This window comes from Lepidochelys olivacea (genome assembly GCF_965140295.1).
Source record: "Lepidochelys olivacea isolate rLepOli2 genome assembly, chromosome: 18".
In the NCBI taxonomy this organism is placed as follows: domain Eukaryota; kingdom Metazoa; phylum Chordata; order Testudines; family Cheloniidae; genus Lepidochelys; species Lepidochelys olivacea.
Window position 1 is genome coordinate 29337651 of NC_140428.1, and position 17953 is coordinate 29355603.

Sequence of the window (17953 nt, forward strand, 5' to 3'; positions counted from 1 at the left end):
TCTTTAGCTAAGTACCAGCGATGGACCTCCTTCAAAAGTCATCCTAATTACCTTTTGTTCCCGGAGGAACTCCCAACTTGTCAAAGAGGACATGAAATTGTATAAAAGATCATTGGATCCTGATTCTGTTGTCTCAGAACTGCTTAAGCTTCATCAGGGGAAGTTTGAGTCGCAAGATTGAGGTCCCAGTTATGCTGGTACACCCTGAATATGATATTTGAACACTGGACTATAACCTCTGAACTGAATTCTAAAGGAACTCTTAGCAACAACAAAGCTCACCATCTCTGCTATGAATCTAAACCTCAATGAACTGAACTCACGTCTGTACGTATTGATCTTTTAACCATACTCTCTGTCTTGTTTGAACCTTTTCTTTTATATGATGAAATAAGATATTCAGGAATATTTGATTTAGGTATCTGGATGGAAACTTGAGGCTGGATCACTTTAAGGGAACTAACAAATTTATTTGAGCATAAGCTTTTGTGAGCTACAGCTCACTTCATCGGATGCATTCAGGAGCTTATGCTCAAATAAATTTGTTAGTCTCTAAGGTGCCACAAGTACTCCTTTTCTTTTTGTGAATACAGACTAACACGGCTGCTACTCTGAAACCTGTCTTTAAGGGAACTGTGTTGTTTAGACTTCTGAGTAACCAGTAAGGTAATAAAGAAGCTGTTTTATGCTAGCTTGGTAAATCTAAGTATTGGAATATCCACCAGCTTTATGGGGATTGTCTGCCCCGTTCTTTGCAGTTCACCCTAATTGAGGAATCATAGCTGGTCCCCATTGGGACCCCAGTCACAACACCATTGTCTCTAATGCTGCATTATAGGATTAGTATATGACAAAATGCTGAAAAACAACATATGGATCCTTGGATTCTAGAGGAAGCTGGTATTTCAGAGACAGGACAGTGATCTTGTAGCCTGGATTAAATATTTCTTAGGTCTTTCCTTTTGAACCACTTTGGGTCATTAAATGTTATTGCTACAAGCTAGATCACATGGGCACAATTTGCACTGAAAGGTACTAAGAAACTGGGAACTTTTTGTGTCATTAAAGGTAATGGTCCAGTGTCCTGACGTACACTTCATCTTAAATAAACAAACGTAGACTTTAAGCCATCTGAAGCCAGCCAACCCAATCCTAGGGTTTGTGACTTCGAATGTACACTGCGCATCTTCCAGAGGCCATGGGTGGCATTCCAAATTAATGGCCATTGAAACTCACAACAATATATATGCACGGATTCACCCAAACTGGTCAAGCCAGCGTTACATTGAGCTTGGTATAGCTTTGCCCCTCCAGCTTTCCTTCTCCCTGCGCCCAAATGGAGGAGAAGTAAGTGTACATTATTATTCATAGCTAGTGCTTCACAATCTGAGAGCTGTACAAACTAAATCAATCCTGACACACACCAGGAGGTAGCTAGGCAGGCATTGTTCCAGTAGTGCAAGCAGGGACTCATACACCAAGGGGGGAAAGTGAATTGCCCGTGGCTGCACAGCAAGTAAGTCGCAGAGCCATGATAGCAGCTCAGAAGTCCTGTCTCCCAGTTCCATGCTTAATACATTACTCCATACTGTGAACACAGTAGAGCTTGCATTTGGGCACATACATGCAGTGCCTTGTGTTACAGAAATCCTCACAGACTCCCAACCTGCCAGTCCATTAACTTCCACCACACAAACCTGCATTTGGAATTAGCATTTTAGTTTTGAGGAACTCCAATTCCAGGACACATTTGCTTTTGTTCCTAAGAGAGTCTTTAGGAAACTCCATGACACTGCTTATGAATCTAGGTCTCACTTTGCAGTTCAACATCCTGAGAACACAGTGCTTCCTATAGCGACTCGTGAAGGCTGGCTGGGCACTCAAGAGAAGAAGCTGGCTGCATCTCTAAACGAATGGTGTTCTGCTGGTGACAGTTTAGAAACAGCTATTCACTCCCCCAGCTTACTTGAATCTAGGTTTTCTGCCAGGTGGCACTCCCTGGATAAGAATGACAGGCCTCCCAGCCTGGGGTGACAGGCTTGGGCTTGCACTAGGGCTCAAAAAATAGTTGTGTAGACAGTGCTTTGAAGCCCACCCTCTCAGAGCCTAAGCCACAGCTTCAAAGCACTCTCTACATAGCTATTTTTTGAACCCTAGTGCAAGCCCTGCAAGCCAAGCCAATCACCCCAGGCTGGGAGACTTGCTGCCAGGAGCTATGTAGACATCGCCTAAGCGAGTGGAACTAAGAACCAGTGCCAACATTGCCACCACCAGCTAGAAGAGGAGCTGCAGGGACAAGAAAAAGGGAGGAAAACAAACGGTGTTAAAAACCATCAAACCATACTTTCCAAGCCAGATCTCAAAGCAGGAACACAGGCCCTGCAATGTACACAGAAGCGGCTCAAGAGCCTCTTTGAAAGCGAAGATGGTTTGGGAGCAACCTGATGGAGGCACCATCTCAGAGAAGGGAGACCTACCGCTGAGTTCCACTCACACACCAACATCCTCAGTGCTAGTACAGGGAAGAGTTCACTACAAGAGGTTACACTCCATTGCAGAACCCCCAGCTACTAGCTCCTTCTTTAAAGGGGTTATCTATTGTCACTAGCTTTCATTCCAACTTTGTTTTTACCTCTGTGGTCAGCCAAAGGACCTCATTCCCAAACTTGTGAAGAGGGGCTAGAAGCAGGAGGATTCCCTGAAATAGGTGATGCCATCCAAGAACCGGCTGCTGCCCTCTGAAGATGCAAGTCCTTGGCTTCAATGCTTATTTCTTTGTATTTGCATTTTGTTCCACTGCATTGTTTATAGATCTCACATGTGACTGGAGGGAGTCCTCAGGAGTCTCACGTTAAACCCTGTCAGCACATCTGTTACAGCACAGTATTGCAGTCTGTAGAATGCTCTCGCTGTTTCATTTACTAGTCTGGGTGACTTTCAAGGCTGCAATTCAATGTTAATTTGGCACTGTTCAGTCTCATCAGCAGAAACAGTTGTTAAACTGGCTACCTTTCAATAGGAAGAAATTCCAGAATCAGTTCTTGTTCCTTGAGTCCTTGTTCTCTTAAGTAGGTTTATTATACGTTTATTTACAGGTCATTTGTTTTCCATCAGATTCAGAGTTCAGTGACCAGAGACAAACTCTGTCAAGTACAAACTCACTTTCCAAATAAATCCCAAGGGAAATGGAGATAGATGGGAGGAGGAACTGCATGTGACTGAAAAGATGCCATCTATACAACTGGACCCTTATGTCATACTGAGCACTATAGCTATTGCTTTTGGATTCCTATGTGTACTGCTTATCACAGATTTTCTAGGACTGTGAAGTATCACAAGCTGGAGTCTGTTACCCTAATTTTAAACACATTTAAGGTACTGGATTTGTCTCAGTTTGTCTTCCTCACCTTCTGAAAAGGAAAGAGGAGTAAGGTCACTGAGTATTGGATCTTGATGTCTCATAGCTCTTGGAACATGCAACAGGAAGGAGTCTTGGATTTTGTACAAGGTGGGAATTTGTAAAGTTGGAAGATGAAATAAACTAAAATCCCTCAACCTTTCTGTGACAGATTGTTTAGCGTAAGTAATAAAGACATATTCTAAAGGACCATTTAAGGTGAAGTGGCCAATACCCCCACAGTCATAGGACAAAAAAAGGGGACTAGTGGGTTACAGATTGTTGTAAGAATCCATAAATCCAGTGTCTTTTTATTAAGACCATGATTTTTAGTATCCAACAAAATATGAATTTAAGCTACCAGACTCCTCTTTTGAAGGTATCATACAGGTTTCCATTGAGGATGAAGACTGAAAGGACAGATATGGAGTGATCATTTTGCGAAAAGTGTTCACCCCAGAGTGATATAGTGGTTTGGTCTTTTATCATTTTTCTGTGAGAGTGCATTCACCTTTGATAAGCAGGTTTAAACAATTTTCTTGACTAAACAAATCAGACCCTGCTAATCAAACTGACCTAGTGGATGTAACCAAGCCACGTAGATGCCCTGAAAGATCAGAAAGGAATGCAGCCATCTTCAGCTGAACCTGCTGCCACCACACCCTCTGCTGAGAGATGCCTCATATCAAAGCCACTTTCTTCAGTAATACTTAACTTCTGTTCTCATAGAGAGAGAGCCGGTAACTGACAACATGGGGCTTGCAGCTATTTATATCACACTTGACTGGAGTCAAGTTGGTTTTCCCTATAGCTTTATGTGAGCAACAAAAACCCGGTCTGTGGTCTCAGGCAAGTAGCATCCAGTGCTCTGAATAACTAGTCAACCAAGATTTCTCAAACTCCAGCACAGTTTCTTCATTTTGGTTTACAACTTACTGCATAAATGGGGATAAAGAACTCATACAACTGGCTAGAAATAGGCTGGTGGGAAGAAAAAACAACACAGTTAATGCTCCTACCTCTCCCCATCCCTTGGGGGATGTGACCCGTCTAAGAGCAAGGTTAATTGATCCACCTCCATTCCCATTCTGGGTGGAGAGGCTACCGGAGAGTATCGCTGTGTCTGTGGCAGTCAGTGGAGCCTGGAAAATAAATTTATTGTGAGTGGATTAATCTGAGTTATTAGCAACCTCAATTACAAAAACCTAATGAACACATTGCAAGGACATAGCCAAAACTGCACATGATTGGAGATTGGAGAGTTTGTAAGCATACAGGGACATGTAATTATTGAAACAGTGTTACCTTTCTCTCAATTCCTGTTCCTGGGTATTTGAACTGTGTGTAGCCACCAGACTAAGTTCTATAGTCAAACTTTACAAAACAAGAGTGCAGCATACAGATAAGTGGCACTCTTACAGCACAAAACAACATTATTTGCACATTTATGCAAACATACTTACAACCCTACACCTTGCACTGCGATCCTGTCAGATCTCACAAGTCATACAGGGTCACACTGGATTAATACCTCAGTGGGAGACCTTTAAGGAGCATCAGAGTGAAGCAGCAAGTAATCATGATAATTCAGCATGTGGCACTCTTCCTATTGGTCAGTACTGACCAAAATGGGGTGGATGAATGGACTATAAGGTGGATAGAAACTTGGCTAGTGTGACGCAGCAGGGAGGGGGGAGTGTTGACCTGGGAATGTGGCAGGGGAGTTTCAATGGGAGACTTGAGAGCCTGTCACCTGAGCCAGGAGGGGGAGGTAACACCTCTGCCCAGGAATGTGGACAGAGGCTGCAGGAGGGAGCCTGCTGGGGGGGGGTGTTGTTGTTTAGTTTCAGTTTTGGTGCTGGGTGGTGGAACGCAGGGAACCCCAGGGCTGGGGTCTAAGCTCCCTGCTCCCCCAGAAGGACTTGACTGAGGGGTCCTGGTTGTACCCACAAGCTCTGTTTGAGACTGTGTTCCTATTGTTCAATAAACCTTCTGTTTTACTGGCTGGCTGAGAGTCTCAGTGAATCCCAGGAAGAGGGGTGCAGGGCCTGGACTCCCCCACACTCCATGACAGCTAGATTCTCGGGCTCAGTGGCTCCCTGTCTAGTTGGCAGCCGGTATCAAGTGGAGTACCCCAAGGGTTGGTCTTTGGGCCGGTTTTGTTCAATATCTTCATAAATGATCTGGAGGATGGAGTGGATTGCACCCTCAGCAAGTTTGCAGATGACATTAAACTGGGAGGAGTGGTAGATACGATGGAGGGTAGGGATAGGATACAGAGGGACCTAGACAAATTAGAGGACTGGGCCAAAAGGAATGTGATGAGGTTCAACAAAGACAAGTGCAGAGTCCTGCACTTAGGACGGAAGAATCCCATGCACCGCTACAGACTAGGGACCGAATGGCTAGGCAGCAGTTCTGCAGAAAAGGACCTAGGGGTTACAGTGGACGAGAAGCTGGATATGAGTCAACAGTGTGCCCTTGTTGCCAAGAAGGCCAATGGCATTTTGGAATATATAAGTAGGGGCATTGCCAGCAGATTGAGGGACGTGATCGTTCCCCTCTATTCGACATTGGTGAGGCCTCATCTGGAGTACCGTGTCCAGTTTTGAGCCCCACACTACAAGAAGGATGTGGAAAAATTGGAAAACATCCAGCGGAAGGCAACAAAAATGATTAGGGGACTGGAACACATGACTTATGAGGAGAGGCTGAGGGAACTGGGCTTGTTTAGTCTGCGGAAGAGAAGAATGAGGGGGGATTTGATAGCTGCTTTCAACTACCTGAAAGGGGGTTCCAAAGAGGATGGATCTAGACTGTTCTCAGTGGTAGCAGAGGACAGAACGAGGAGTAATGGTCTCAAGTTGCAGTGGGGGAGGTTTAGGTTGGATACTAGGAAAAACTTTTTCACTAGGAGGGTGGTGAAGCACTGGAATGGGTTACCTAGGGAGGTGGTGGAATCTCCTTTATTAGAGGTTTTTAAGATCAGGCTTGACAAAGCCCTGGCTGGGATGATTTAGTTGGGGATTAGGTCCTGCTTTGAGCAGGGGGTTGGACTAGATGACCTCCTGAGGTCCCTTCCAACCCTGATATTCTATGATTCTATGAATGCCCCAGTGTCCTTTTTACTCGGGTCAGAAGTGAAACAGAAGTCTTTGACCATTCATGCTTATTGAAGTGCAACCTGTTGCTTTGGATTTGGGTTCTGATGCCTTCAGGAACTGCCAGGCAAATCAACCAACTCTATAAATCCAGTTTCAGGTAACAAGGTAGTGAGACTCCTGGGAAGGTGAGGGATGGGACCCACACTGGAGCACATTCTTAAATACAAAGGCCAGTGTTTGTCCCTGAAATTTGTGTTTACATTTTAAACATCGCTTTGAAAATGTGTTTGAGAAATCAAGGCTTAGCCCAGCAGCCAGCCTGTTCGAGCCAAGGAAACTTGCTAGCAGGGGAGGCAGAGCCTTTGTAGCATGCAAACTGGAGCCAAAATTCCGGCATTTGTGTCCTAAAAAATGTATGAGATCGTGTCAACACATGATCCCACTGTAACTGAATCTCCACGCCCCACTCCCCTAAAGCAGGTAATTGCATCCCTTCCCTTCATAAATAAAGATGAGAACCTCCCCCGCCTCCCCCCGAGCCGTGTTCCATTTTGTGGTGCTGTGTGCTGTTATGCCTCATTAACTCAGAACCTTCTTTATACTCGCACTGGTATTTATTTCACTTTACCTCAATGGACTGGGATATGTGCATTTTGTTAATTTCAATCTGGGGAAAGCTGCTCCCTGGAACATCTTCATATGCTTCATCATAACGATCAAAGAGGTCAGTGGCATCTATTCCAACACTAATCGTTCCCTGGGGAGAGATAAGCAAAACAAGTTCCTAGCACTAATATGTTCAATGTATGTAAGCTAAAGGATTCCTCCTCCTTTATAGACATATTACAACTTAAAAACATCAATCCCCCCCCCCCGCCCATTTTAAAATGTTTTCCCACACTTCTGCTGTATAAAAAGGCTCCCACAAACAAAGCAGGAAACTGAGTGATTATGCAGAGAGATGGCAAAGCATTGTCAGAGGCACAAAATAAACAAACTGAACAGACTGAAATATTTACTGTGTTTTTTATAACAATAGCAGATAAAATATTTATTTAAGATGTTACACAAATTAGAAGTAGGAAGAACATTTTCAGACAGAAGAGGGATTTTTATTTCCTCAGAATTGACTGTCCCCCTTCAATGTTGTAAAACCAACCCACTGATTTTGTAATTAATCTTCTCTGAAACTGAGCTAGAAGTTCACCTCCTCTTCTGAAATATTTGAAACAACCTAAATTTGAGCTGTGTTAGCTGGTTACCACTGATCATATAAGTCACATGCTATTGGCTCTGTTCCATGATTGAATGAATTTGATTCTTATAATCAACAGGAGTGCTTGAAGAAGGTAGCATTTTAGGATATGTTTAGGAGGTGTTAAACCTTTTCCTCTCTAGGCCACAGAGGCCCTGCCTGAGAATCAGTCCTTTTGGCTGGCTGCTATTGCATTCATACAAATAATTGTAGGTTTCAGAGTAGCAGCCGTGTTAGTCTGTATCCGCAAAAAGAAAAGGAGGACTTGTGGCATGTTAGAGACTAACAAATTTATTTGAGCATAAGCTTTCGTGAGCTACAGCTCACTTCATCGGATGCATACTGTGGAAAATACAGTGGGGAGATTTATACACACAGAGAACATGAAACAATGGGTGTTACCATACAGAATGTAACAAGAGTGATCAGGTAAGGTGAGTTATTACCAGCAGGAGAGTGGAAGGGAGAGAGGGGGAAACCATTTGTAGTGATAATCAAGGTGGGCCATTTCCAGCAGTTGGCAAGAACGTCTGAGGAACAGCCGGGGGGAGGGGAGGGAATAAACATGGGGAAATAGTTTACTTTGTGTAATGACCCATCCACTCCCAGTCTTTATTCAAGCCTAAGTTAATTGTATCCAGTTTGCAAATTAATTCGAATTCAGCAGTCTCTCATTGGAGTCTGTTTTTGAAGATTTTGTGTTGAAGAATTGCAACTTTTAGGTCTGTAATCGAGTGACCAAAGAGATGGAAGTGTTCTCCAACTGGTTTTTGGATGTTATAATTCTTGACGTCTGATTTGTGTCCATTTATTCTTTTACGTAGAGACTGTCCAGTTTGGCCAATGTACATGGCAGAGGGGCATTGCTGGCACATGATGGCATAGATCACATTGGTAGATGTGCAGGTGAACGAGCCTCTGATAGTGTGGCTGATGTGATTAGGCCCTGTGATGGTGTCCCCTGAATAGATATGTGGACACAGTTGGCAACGGGCTTTGTTGCAAGGATAGGTTCCTGTGTTAGTGGTTCTGTTGTGTGGTGTGTGGTTGCTGGTGAGTATTTGCTTCAGGTTGGGGGGCTGTCTGTAAGCAAGGACTGGCCTGACTCCCAAGATCTATGAGAGCGATGGATCGTCCTTCAGGATAGGTTGTAGATCCTTGATAATGCGTTGGAGAGGTTTTAGTTGGGGGCTGAAGGTGACGGCTAGTGGCGTTCTGTTATTTTCTTTGTTGGGCCTATCCTGTAGTAGGTGACTTCTGGGTACTCTTCTGGCTCTGTCAATCTGTTTCTCCACTTCAGCAGGTGGGTATTGTAGTTGTAAGAACGCTTGATAGAGATCTTGTAGGTGTTTGTCTCTGTCTGAGGGGTTGGAGCAAATGCGGTTGTATTGTAGAGCTTGGCTGTAGACAATGGATCGTGTGGTGTGGTCTGGATGAAAGCTGGAGGCATGTAGGTAGGAATAGCAGTCAGTAGCTTTCCAGTAATAGGATGGTGTTTATGTGACCATCGCTTATTAGCATCGTAGCGTCCAGGAAGTGGATCTCTCATGTGGACTGGTCCAGGCTGAGGTTGATGGTGGGATGGAAATTGTTGAAATCATGGTGGAATTCCTCAAGGGCTTCTTTGCCACGGGTCCAGATGATGAAGATGTCATCAATATAGCGCAAGTAGAGTAGGGGCATTAGGGGACGAGAGCTGAGGAAGCGTTGTTCTAAGTCAGCCATAAAAATGTTGGCATACTGTGGGGCCATGTGGGTACCCATAGCAGTGCCGCTGATTTGAAGGTATACATTGTCCGCAAACGTGAAATAGTTATGGGTGAGGACAAAGTCACGAAGTTCAGCCACCACGTTTGCCATGACATTATCGGGGATAGTGTTCCTGATGGCTTGTAGTCCATCTTTGTGTGGAATGTTGGTGTAGAGGGCTTCGACATCCATAGTGGCTAGGATGGTGTTTTCAGGAAGATTACCCATGGATTGTAGTTTCCTCAGGAAGTCAGTGGTGTCTCTAAGACAGCTGGGAGTGATGGTAGCGTAGGGCCTGAGGAGGGAATCTACATAGCCAGACAATCCTGCTGTCAGGGTGCCAATGCCTGAGATGATGGGGCGTCCAGGATTTCCAGGTTTATGGATCTTGGGTAGCAGATAGAATACCCCTGGTCGGGGTTCTAGGGGGTGTGTCTGCGCGGATTTGTTCTTGTGCTTTTTCTTGAGCAAATGCTGCAGTTTCTTTTGGTTATCCTCAGTGGGATCAGAGGGTAATAGCTTGTAGACAGTGGTGTTGGGAGAGCTGCCTAGCAGCCTCTTGTTCATATTCTGACCTATTCATGATGACGACAGCACCTCCTTTGTCAGCCTTTGTGATTATGATGTCAGAGTTGTTTCTGAGGCTGTGGATGGCATTGTGTTCTGCACGGCTGAGGTTATGGGGCAAGCGATGCTGCTTTTCCACAATTTCAGCCCGTGCATGTCGGCAGAAGCACTCTATGTAGAAGTCCAGTCCGTTGTTTCGACCTTCAGGAGGAGTTCACCCAGAATCCTCCTTTTTGTAGTCTTGGTAAGAAGGTTTCTGTGGGTTAGTATGTTGTTCAGAGGTGTGTTGGAAATATTCCTTGAGTTGGAGACATCAAAAATAGGATTCTGGGTCACCACAGAACTGTATCATGTTCATGGGGGTGGAGGGGCAAAAGGAGAGGCCCCGAGATAGGACAGATTCTTCTGCTGGGCTAAGAGTATAGTTGGATAGATTAACAAAATTGCTGGGTGGGTTAAGGGAACCACTGTTGTGGCCCCTTGTGGCATGTAGTAGTTTAGATAGTTTAGTGTCCTTTTTCTTTTGTAAAGAAGCAAAGCGTGTGATGTAAATGGCTTGTCTAGATTTTGTAAAGTCCAGCCACGAGGAAGTGTGTGTGGAAGGTTGGTTTTTTATGAGAGTATCCAGTTTTGAGAGCTCATTCTTAATCTTTCCCTGTTTGCTGTAGAGGTTGTTGATCAGGTGGTTCCGCAGTTTCTTTGAGAGTGTGTGGCACAAGCTGTCAGCATAGTCTGTGTGGTATGTAGATTGTAATGGATTTTTTGCCTTCAGTCCTTTTGGTATGATGTCCATCTGTTTGCATTTGGAAAGGAAGATGATGTCTTTCTGTATCTGTACGAGTTTTTTCATGAAGTTGATAGATTTCCACTCCATATGGCTAAATTCAGTGCCTTGCATAATGACAGGTTTCAGAGTAACAGCCGTGTTAGTCTGTATTCACAAAAAGAAAAGGAGGACTTGTAGCACCTTAGAGACTAACAAATTTATTTAAACATAAGCTTTCGTGAACGACAGCTCACTTCATCGGATGCATTCAGTGGAAAATACAGTGGGGAGATTTATATACACAGAGAACATGAAACAATGGGTGTTACCATACAGACTGTAAGGAGAGTGATCAGGTAAGGTGAGCTATTACCAGCAGGAGAGCAGGGGGAGGGGGGGGACCTTTTGTAATGATAATCAAGGTGGGCCATTTCCAGCAGTTGACAAGAACATCTGAGGAACAGCGGGGGGTGGGGGGGTGAGGGGGGAGGAGGAGGAACAGTCTTTATTCAAGCCTAAGTTAATTGTATCCAGTTTGCAAATTAATTCCAATTCACCACATAACAGAACCACTAACCCAGGAACCTATCCTTGCAACAAAGCCCGTTGCCAACTGTGTCCACATATCTATTCAGGGGACACCATCATAGAGGCTAATCACATCAGCCACACTATCAGAGGCTCGTTCACCTGCACATCTACCAATGTGATCTATGCCATTATGTGCCAGCAATGCCCCTCTGCCATGTATATTAGTCATACTGGACAGTCTCTACGTAAAAGAAGAAATGGACACAAATCAGACGTCAAAGAATTATAACATTCAAAAACCAGTTGGAGAACACTTCCATCTCTTTGGTCACTCGATTACAGACCTAAAAGTTGCAATTCTTCAACATAAAATCTTCAAAAACAGACTCCAGCGAGAGACTGCTGAATTGGAATTAATTTGCAAACTGGATACAATTAACTTAGGCTTGAATAAAGACTGGGAGTGGATGGGTCATTACACAAAGTAAAACTATTTCCCCATGTTTTTTACCCCCCCCCCCCCCGCTGTTCCTCAGATGTTCTTGTGAACTGCTGGAAATGGCCCACCTTGATTATCACTACAAAAGGTTTTCTGCCCCCCCGCCCTTTGCTGGTAATAGCTCACCTTACCTGATCATTCTCGTTACAGTGTATATGGTAACACCCATTGTTTCATGTTCTCTGTGTATATAAATCTCCCCACTGTATTTCCACTGAATGCATCTGATGAAGTGAGCGGTAGCTCATGAAAGCTTATGCTCAAATAAATTTGTTAGTTTCTGAGGTGCCACAAGTCCTCCTTTTCTTTTTACAAATAATTGTGTCAATTCCACAGTTGTGAAGGGGATAATCAGATCCTTGTCTCTCTCACATAGCTGCCTCAGTGGAAAAGGGCTGTGGGAATCTTCTCCTGCTGCTGTGTCAAGCAGCGTCCCATCTTATGTGAAATATACCACTTCCAATAGACCATCAAGTATATGAGATTAAAATTTACCTTCCAAGACAATTTGTGAGAGGGAAACTCAATGGTTGGATGTTTACAGAAATCAAAACACAGCAGGAGCACATATATGGAAGTAAATTCTTTTTTAAATCTGTGCAGATACTCAATTGTTTTGCTGAGTTATCTATACTGGAAATGCATGGAAAATGGCAGCGTGTTTGAAGGTCTCAAGATGGTGTGTTTCATCCTTCATTTATGCGGTTCTCACAACAAATTTTTGTGGCCTCAGAGTCTGGCCACCAACTGTTGTCGGTGGCTGCTATGTCACTTTTTCCTAAAATACTTAATTAACTTTAGGAAAAACAAATAAATATGTCCATACACATGTCCAAATGACAGTAATTTATTTATGTAGGGTTTGCTTTTTTTTGGAGACTGAATAATAAAAATAATGTACAGTTGTGTCCATTCTTTACTGGACCTAAACAGAATAGAAACACAAATAAGGTGCTTTGTGCATTCTTGTCTTTTTTGATTGTTGTTTCTTTTTCTTTTTTTTAAGACTTGCTGGCTAGTAAGTCTGCTCTGTGAAAAGGGTTATTTGTACATTTGTTAATATCACTTTTCAGAGAAGCAGACTTGTTACCTAGCTGGGAGGCAGTGAAAGGGGATATTAACAAACATAGAAATATCACTTTTCACAGCAGACTTACTCAGCCCTGTCAAGCCAGGAACCAAATTAAGCCTTGGATGGAGATGTGAGTAGGGAGGCAGCGGGGGTGATGGCGTGAATGGGTGAGGGGCTTGGGGAGGCAGCAGCGGCCAGGGGCGAAGAGAGGGGTAGGGAGCCCGAAGCCCTGCAGTTGGGGGATGGAGCTCACCACTGCGCAGCCAAATCCTGGAGCCAGAAGCCCCACGGTTGGAGCCTGCTGTCACGCAGCCACATCCTGCCACCCACCACCCCAGAGCTGAAGCCTGAGCCCCACCATCCCCAGGGAGATGGGAAACTTATCCCGGGCTGTCTGCTTCTCCAGCGTTTGTGGCTCCAGAGGGGGCAGGGCCCAGCCCCAGGGAAGGGGCCGCTGTTCCCCTCCTCACACCCCCAATCACCACTCAGGAGGCTGTGGCCGTAGGAGAAGCCCCTGGTGGCCACATCTGAGAAACACTGATTATGAGTTTGCATTTCAAGACTTAGAAAGGATGGTTCTAATCTTTTATCTCTTTGTGAAGCAGCACACACTATGTTCACCGTGTAATGCAAACTGTTTATGTAAACATTTGTGATGAAAAGTGAGAGATGCTATGCAACTGCTCTGAGAACTAAATACTGATGTCTCCTGATGGAATGAAAATCCAAAAGTATCAAGAAGAAGGCTATTTTCTGTCACTGTACATTGTATTTACTGGAAAGCTTCATTAGGATTGTTGAACTTCTTCCGTGATTTAGAAAAGTTGTGCTAAAATTAAACCCAATGCATGCATTGTAACCAGAGTGAAGGGTTTAAGACAAAACTGAAATTAGCCTACTGATTTCAAGATCTAAGAGAATTCATAATCTAGTCCTACTTTTTGAGTGGATCTTCCACACAGCAAAAGAAGAGAAACATTTTAAAAACAGGAAAACATGACTGTAAAACGATAAAAATTGCCAGGACACCTCAGGTACAGTACCCAAACCATTTTTAAATCATTTTTTTAACCTGACTGGATTTCAAGTTGGTGTCCCTTTAACAATAGTAAATAATAAAATTACAGGTTTCAGAGTAGCAGCCGTGTTAGTCTGTATTCGCAAAAAGAAAAGGAGTACTTGATGCATCCGATGAAGTGAGCTGTAACTCACGAAAGCTTATGCTCAAATAAATTGGTTAGTCTCTAAGGTGCCACAAGTACTCCTTTTCTTTTTAATAGAATTGAAACTAGCTTTACTTTGTTTACAGTAGCACAAAACATTTGCTCCCAAACTTTACTTGGGGAAAAATCTACTGTTTAGGAACGCTCCTCAGATAAGTCACCTTTGAGTGCATCAGCTTTCCAAAGTCTACAAGTAAAAAGAAAAGGAGTACTTCATCCGATGAAGTGAGCTGTAGCTCACGAAAGCTTATGCTCAAATAAATTGGTTAGTCTCTAAGGTGCCACAAGTCCTCCTTTTCTTTTGCGGATACAGACTAACATGGCTGCTACTCTGAAAAAAGTCTACAAGTGTTTCTCAAGTTTCCATCCTCTCATACCCTGTGCTGCTCTTTGAAACAATGCCAAAGAGTTGGTGACTAGGGAAGCTCTGCAGCACTCTGCTGCTGCTCCAAACCTCTGGGAAGTGAATAAACAGAATAGCCAAAGGAAGCTAAGCAGAGATTTCAGGCTTAAGTGCCAACCACACTTGACAAAATTCCAGAGTGTGATTGATCAAGCGATATTGTATGTATGTGAGCACTGCTTTTAGCAATATAGAGAACTCTTCTGATGCTTTTCTGCTGCTCTTCATCTTTTGCAAATGCACTGGTCATAGCTGCAGAATGGGATGATTTTCCACATCCAATGACCAACCTCAGCGGAGTGGTTTTGCTGCAGCTTGTAACCCACTTTCATATTCTACGAAATACGCTTTTAAAAACCTGAGTTACCAAACTTCAGCAATGAAGAAAGAGTATTTTGTTGAATTTGGATTGTGAATAAAGACAGAAACTGCAGCAGCAAAAGTAAAGTGTAAATAAAAAAGCCATAAATTGAAGACAGGTTTCAGTGGTAATTAATATGCAAACTAGATACCATTAACTTGGGTTTGAATAGAGACTGGGAGTGGCTGGGTCATTACACATATTGAATCTATTTCCCTATGTTTAGTATCCTCACACCTTCTTGTCAACTGTCTAAATGGACCATCTTGATTATCACTACAAAAGTTTTTTTCACCTGCTGATAATAGTTCATCTTAATTAATTAGCCTCTTACAGTTTGTATGGCAATTTCCAGTGTGTGTGTGTGTGTGTGTGTGTGTGTGTGTGAGAAAATATATATCTTCTTCTTCTATGTTCCATTCTATGCATCTGGTGAAGTGGGCTGTAGCCCACGAAAGCTTATGCCCAAAAAAATTTGTTAGTCTCTAAGGTGTCACAACGACTCCCCTTTTGCTTGTGAAATGAGACACATTTTGCTTGCTCAAACTTCTGTCTGATATTCAGACTGCTGTGTAGTCAAACTCCCGACAGAGTTTAAATCCTGCTTTACTTCCACCTACATTTCTTGAAAATGCACATTTTTTCAAGATGAAATAGATTTGCACTATCAAGAAAATCTTCTTGTAAAGTAATTCATTCTAGTGTGTTAACATTCTACTACAATGTAAAAAGATCCCACAGCACTGACAGTTCTTAACTGCACCCCGCATGTGCTAGTCCTTCTCTGCATGCAAGCCTAAGGCCTCATCAGTAGGGCCCTACCAAATTCACAGCCGTGAAAAACGCATCACAGACTGTGAAATCTGGGCTCCACCATGAATCATAGAATATCAGGGTTGGAAGGGACCTCATGAGGTCATCTAGTCCAACCCCCTGCTCAAAGCAGGACCAATCCCCAATTTTTGCCCCATCCCTAAATGGCCCCCTCAAGGATTGAACTCACAACCCTGGGTTTAGCAGGCCAATGCTCAAACCACTGAGCTATCCCTCCCCCAATGGAAATCATAGAATATCAGGGTTGGAAGGGACCTCAGGAGGTCATCTAGCCCAACCCCCTGCTTAAATCAGGACCAATCCCCAATTTTTGCCCCAAATGGCCCCCTCAAGGATTGAACTCACAGCTCTGGGTTTAGCAGGCCAGTGCTCAAACCACTGAGCTATCCCTCTCCCTAATTTAAAAAAAAAAAAAATCATAAAATAACAAACCTGAGATGTGTGGCTGCAGAGCCCCGGCCCAGAGAGGGTCAAGGGTCAGAGGGGTTACTGCGCACACTGAAATTTGGTCTTCAGTGTACTTTTACCCTATACTATACAGATTTCACAGGGGAGGCCAGGGTTTGTCAAACTGGGGGTCCCAACCCAAAACGGGGTCACAGGGGGGTTGCAAGGTTATTGTAGGAGGGATGTGGTATTGCCACCCTTACTTCTGTGTTGCCTTCAGAGGTGGCTGGAAAGAAGCGGCTGCTGGCCAGGCACCCAGCTCTGAAGGCAGCACAGCCAGCAGCAGCGCAGAAGTCAGGGAAGCAATACCAGACCGGCCACCCTGACTTCTGCGCTGCTGGCTTCGGAGCTGGGCAGCCGGAGAGCGGCGGCTGCTGTTCGAGGGCCCGGCTCTGCCGGGAGCAGCGCAGAAGTCAGGGAAGCAAGACCAGACCGGGCCACCCTGACTTCTGCGCTGCTGCTATCAGTGGCACTGCCTTCAGAGCTGGGCTCCCGGCCAGCAGTTGCCGCTCTCTGGCCGCCCCGCTCTGAAGACAGCGCCGCCGTCAGCAGCAGCAGATACCACAACTGCCCTACCATTTCTGACCGTGAAATTCACCAAAATGGACTGTGAATTTGGTCGGGCCCTACTCAGTAGCTACTCTTTACTGAGGAAAATCAACATTACTCACCTTAGTTTTTTCTCAAAATTTAGGATAAAAATCAGAGAAAACTTTTGAACCTTAGTGGTTTCTAAACTTAAAAATGTAATTCTCTCTGGAACAAGATGATCATCTACCAGACATTTTTGAAGAAACCATCAAAACCCACATATTTTTATGAGCCATTCACTTGATACTTATTGCTTTTTATGGACTCTATTTGCTTTTTCTCGCTCTCCTCCTTTGTCAATTATTATATTGATATTATTTAGCTCTCAATGTCCACTGGCCCACTCCAGTAACATCATAATAATTTATGAGGTCATTTTAAAGAAAAAGCGAATCTATGAATGAAAAATAAATCTGAAGAAGAGCTGCAGTACTCGGGCTTTTTTTTAAATAGATACAGTAGAACCTCAGAGTTACAAATACCTCAGGAATGGAGCTTGTTCATAACTCTGAAATGTCATAACTCTGAACAAAATGTTATGGTTGTTCTTTCAAAAGTTTACAATTGAACATTGACTTAATACAGCTTTGAAACTTTACTATGCAGAAGAAAAATGCTGCTTTTAACAATCTTAATTTAAATGAAAGAAGCACAGAAACAGTTTCCTTACTGTGTCAAATCTTTTTTTTAATCTTCTCCTGCTATTTTTTAAATAGTTTATGTTTAACACAGTATTGTATTACATTTCTTTTTTTTTTTTTTTGGGTCTCTGCTGCTGCCTGATTGCATATTCCAGTTCCAAATGAGGTGCGTGGTTGACTGGTCAGTTCGTAACTCTGAGGTTCTACTGTATCTTTTACCTGTCCTCACCTTTGTCTAATTATTAACTATATAGATTGAGTCCTGAAAATTACTGTATTTTTTTTCTCATTCGCATTACTTTGGACGTCATCAGATTTGTATTTGGGGTTTCTTTTTCTACACTAGTGGTAGTTGTAAAAATACTCACCTTGACGAAAAACAGCAGTATCTAAAGTTTCAAACCTAAAGCAGTCTCATTGCATATAAAGTCTTTGGAAGATTACAAGAAGCCAGGTGCTCCGTATACTATCTTAACTGAGTATTCTGGGGTGGGGAGTTGTCCCTCAATGTTT

At 43.5% G+C, this 17953-nt stretch overlaps 1 protein-coding gene across 1 annotated transcript in view; it reads right to left on the reverse strand.

Moving 5' to 3' along the window:
• The window catches only part of DNAJC11 (DnaJ heat shock protein family (Hsp40) member C11), a 74848-nt gene that overhangs the window by 18931 nt on the left and 37964 nt on the right, over positions 1-17953 (reverse strand). Inside the window, exons 5-6 of the mRNA XM_084652121.1 lie at positions 7130-7258; positions 4417-4539 (exon numbers count right to left, since the gene is read on the reverse strand). Coding sequence (XP_084508247.1) covers positions 4417-4539; positions 7130-7258 — 252 coding nt within the window. The remainder of the gene's footprint in view (positions 1-4416; positions 4540-7129; positions 7259-17953) is intronic.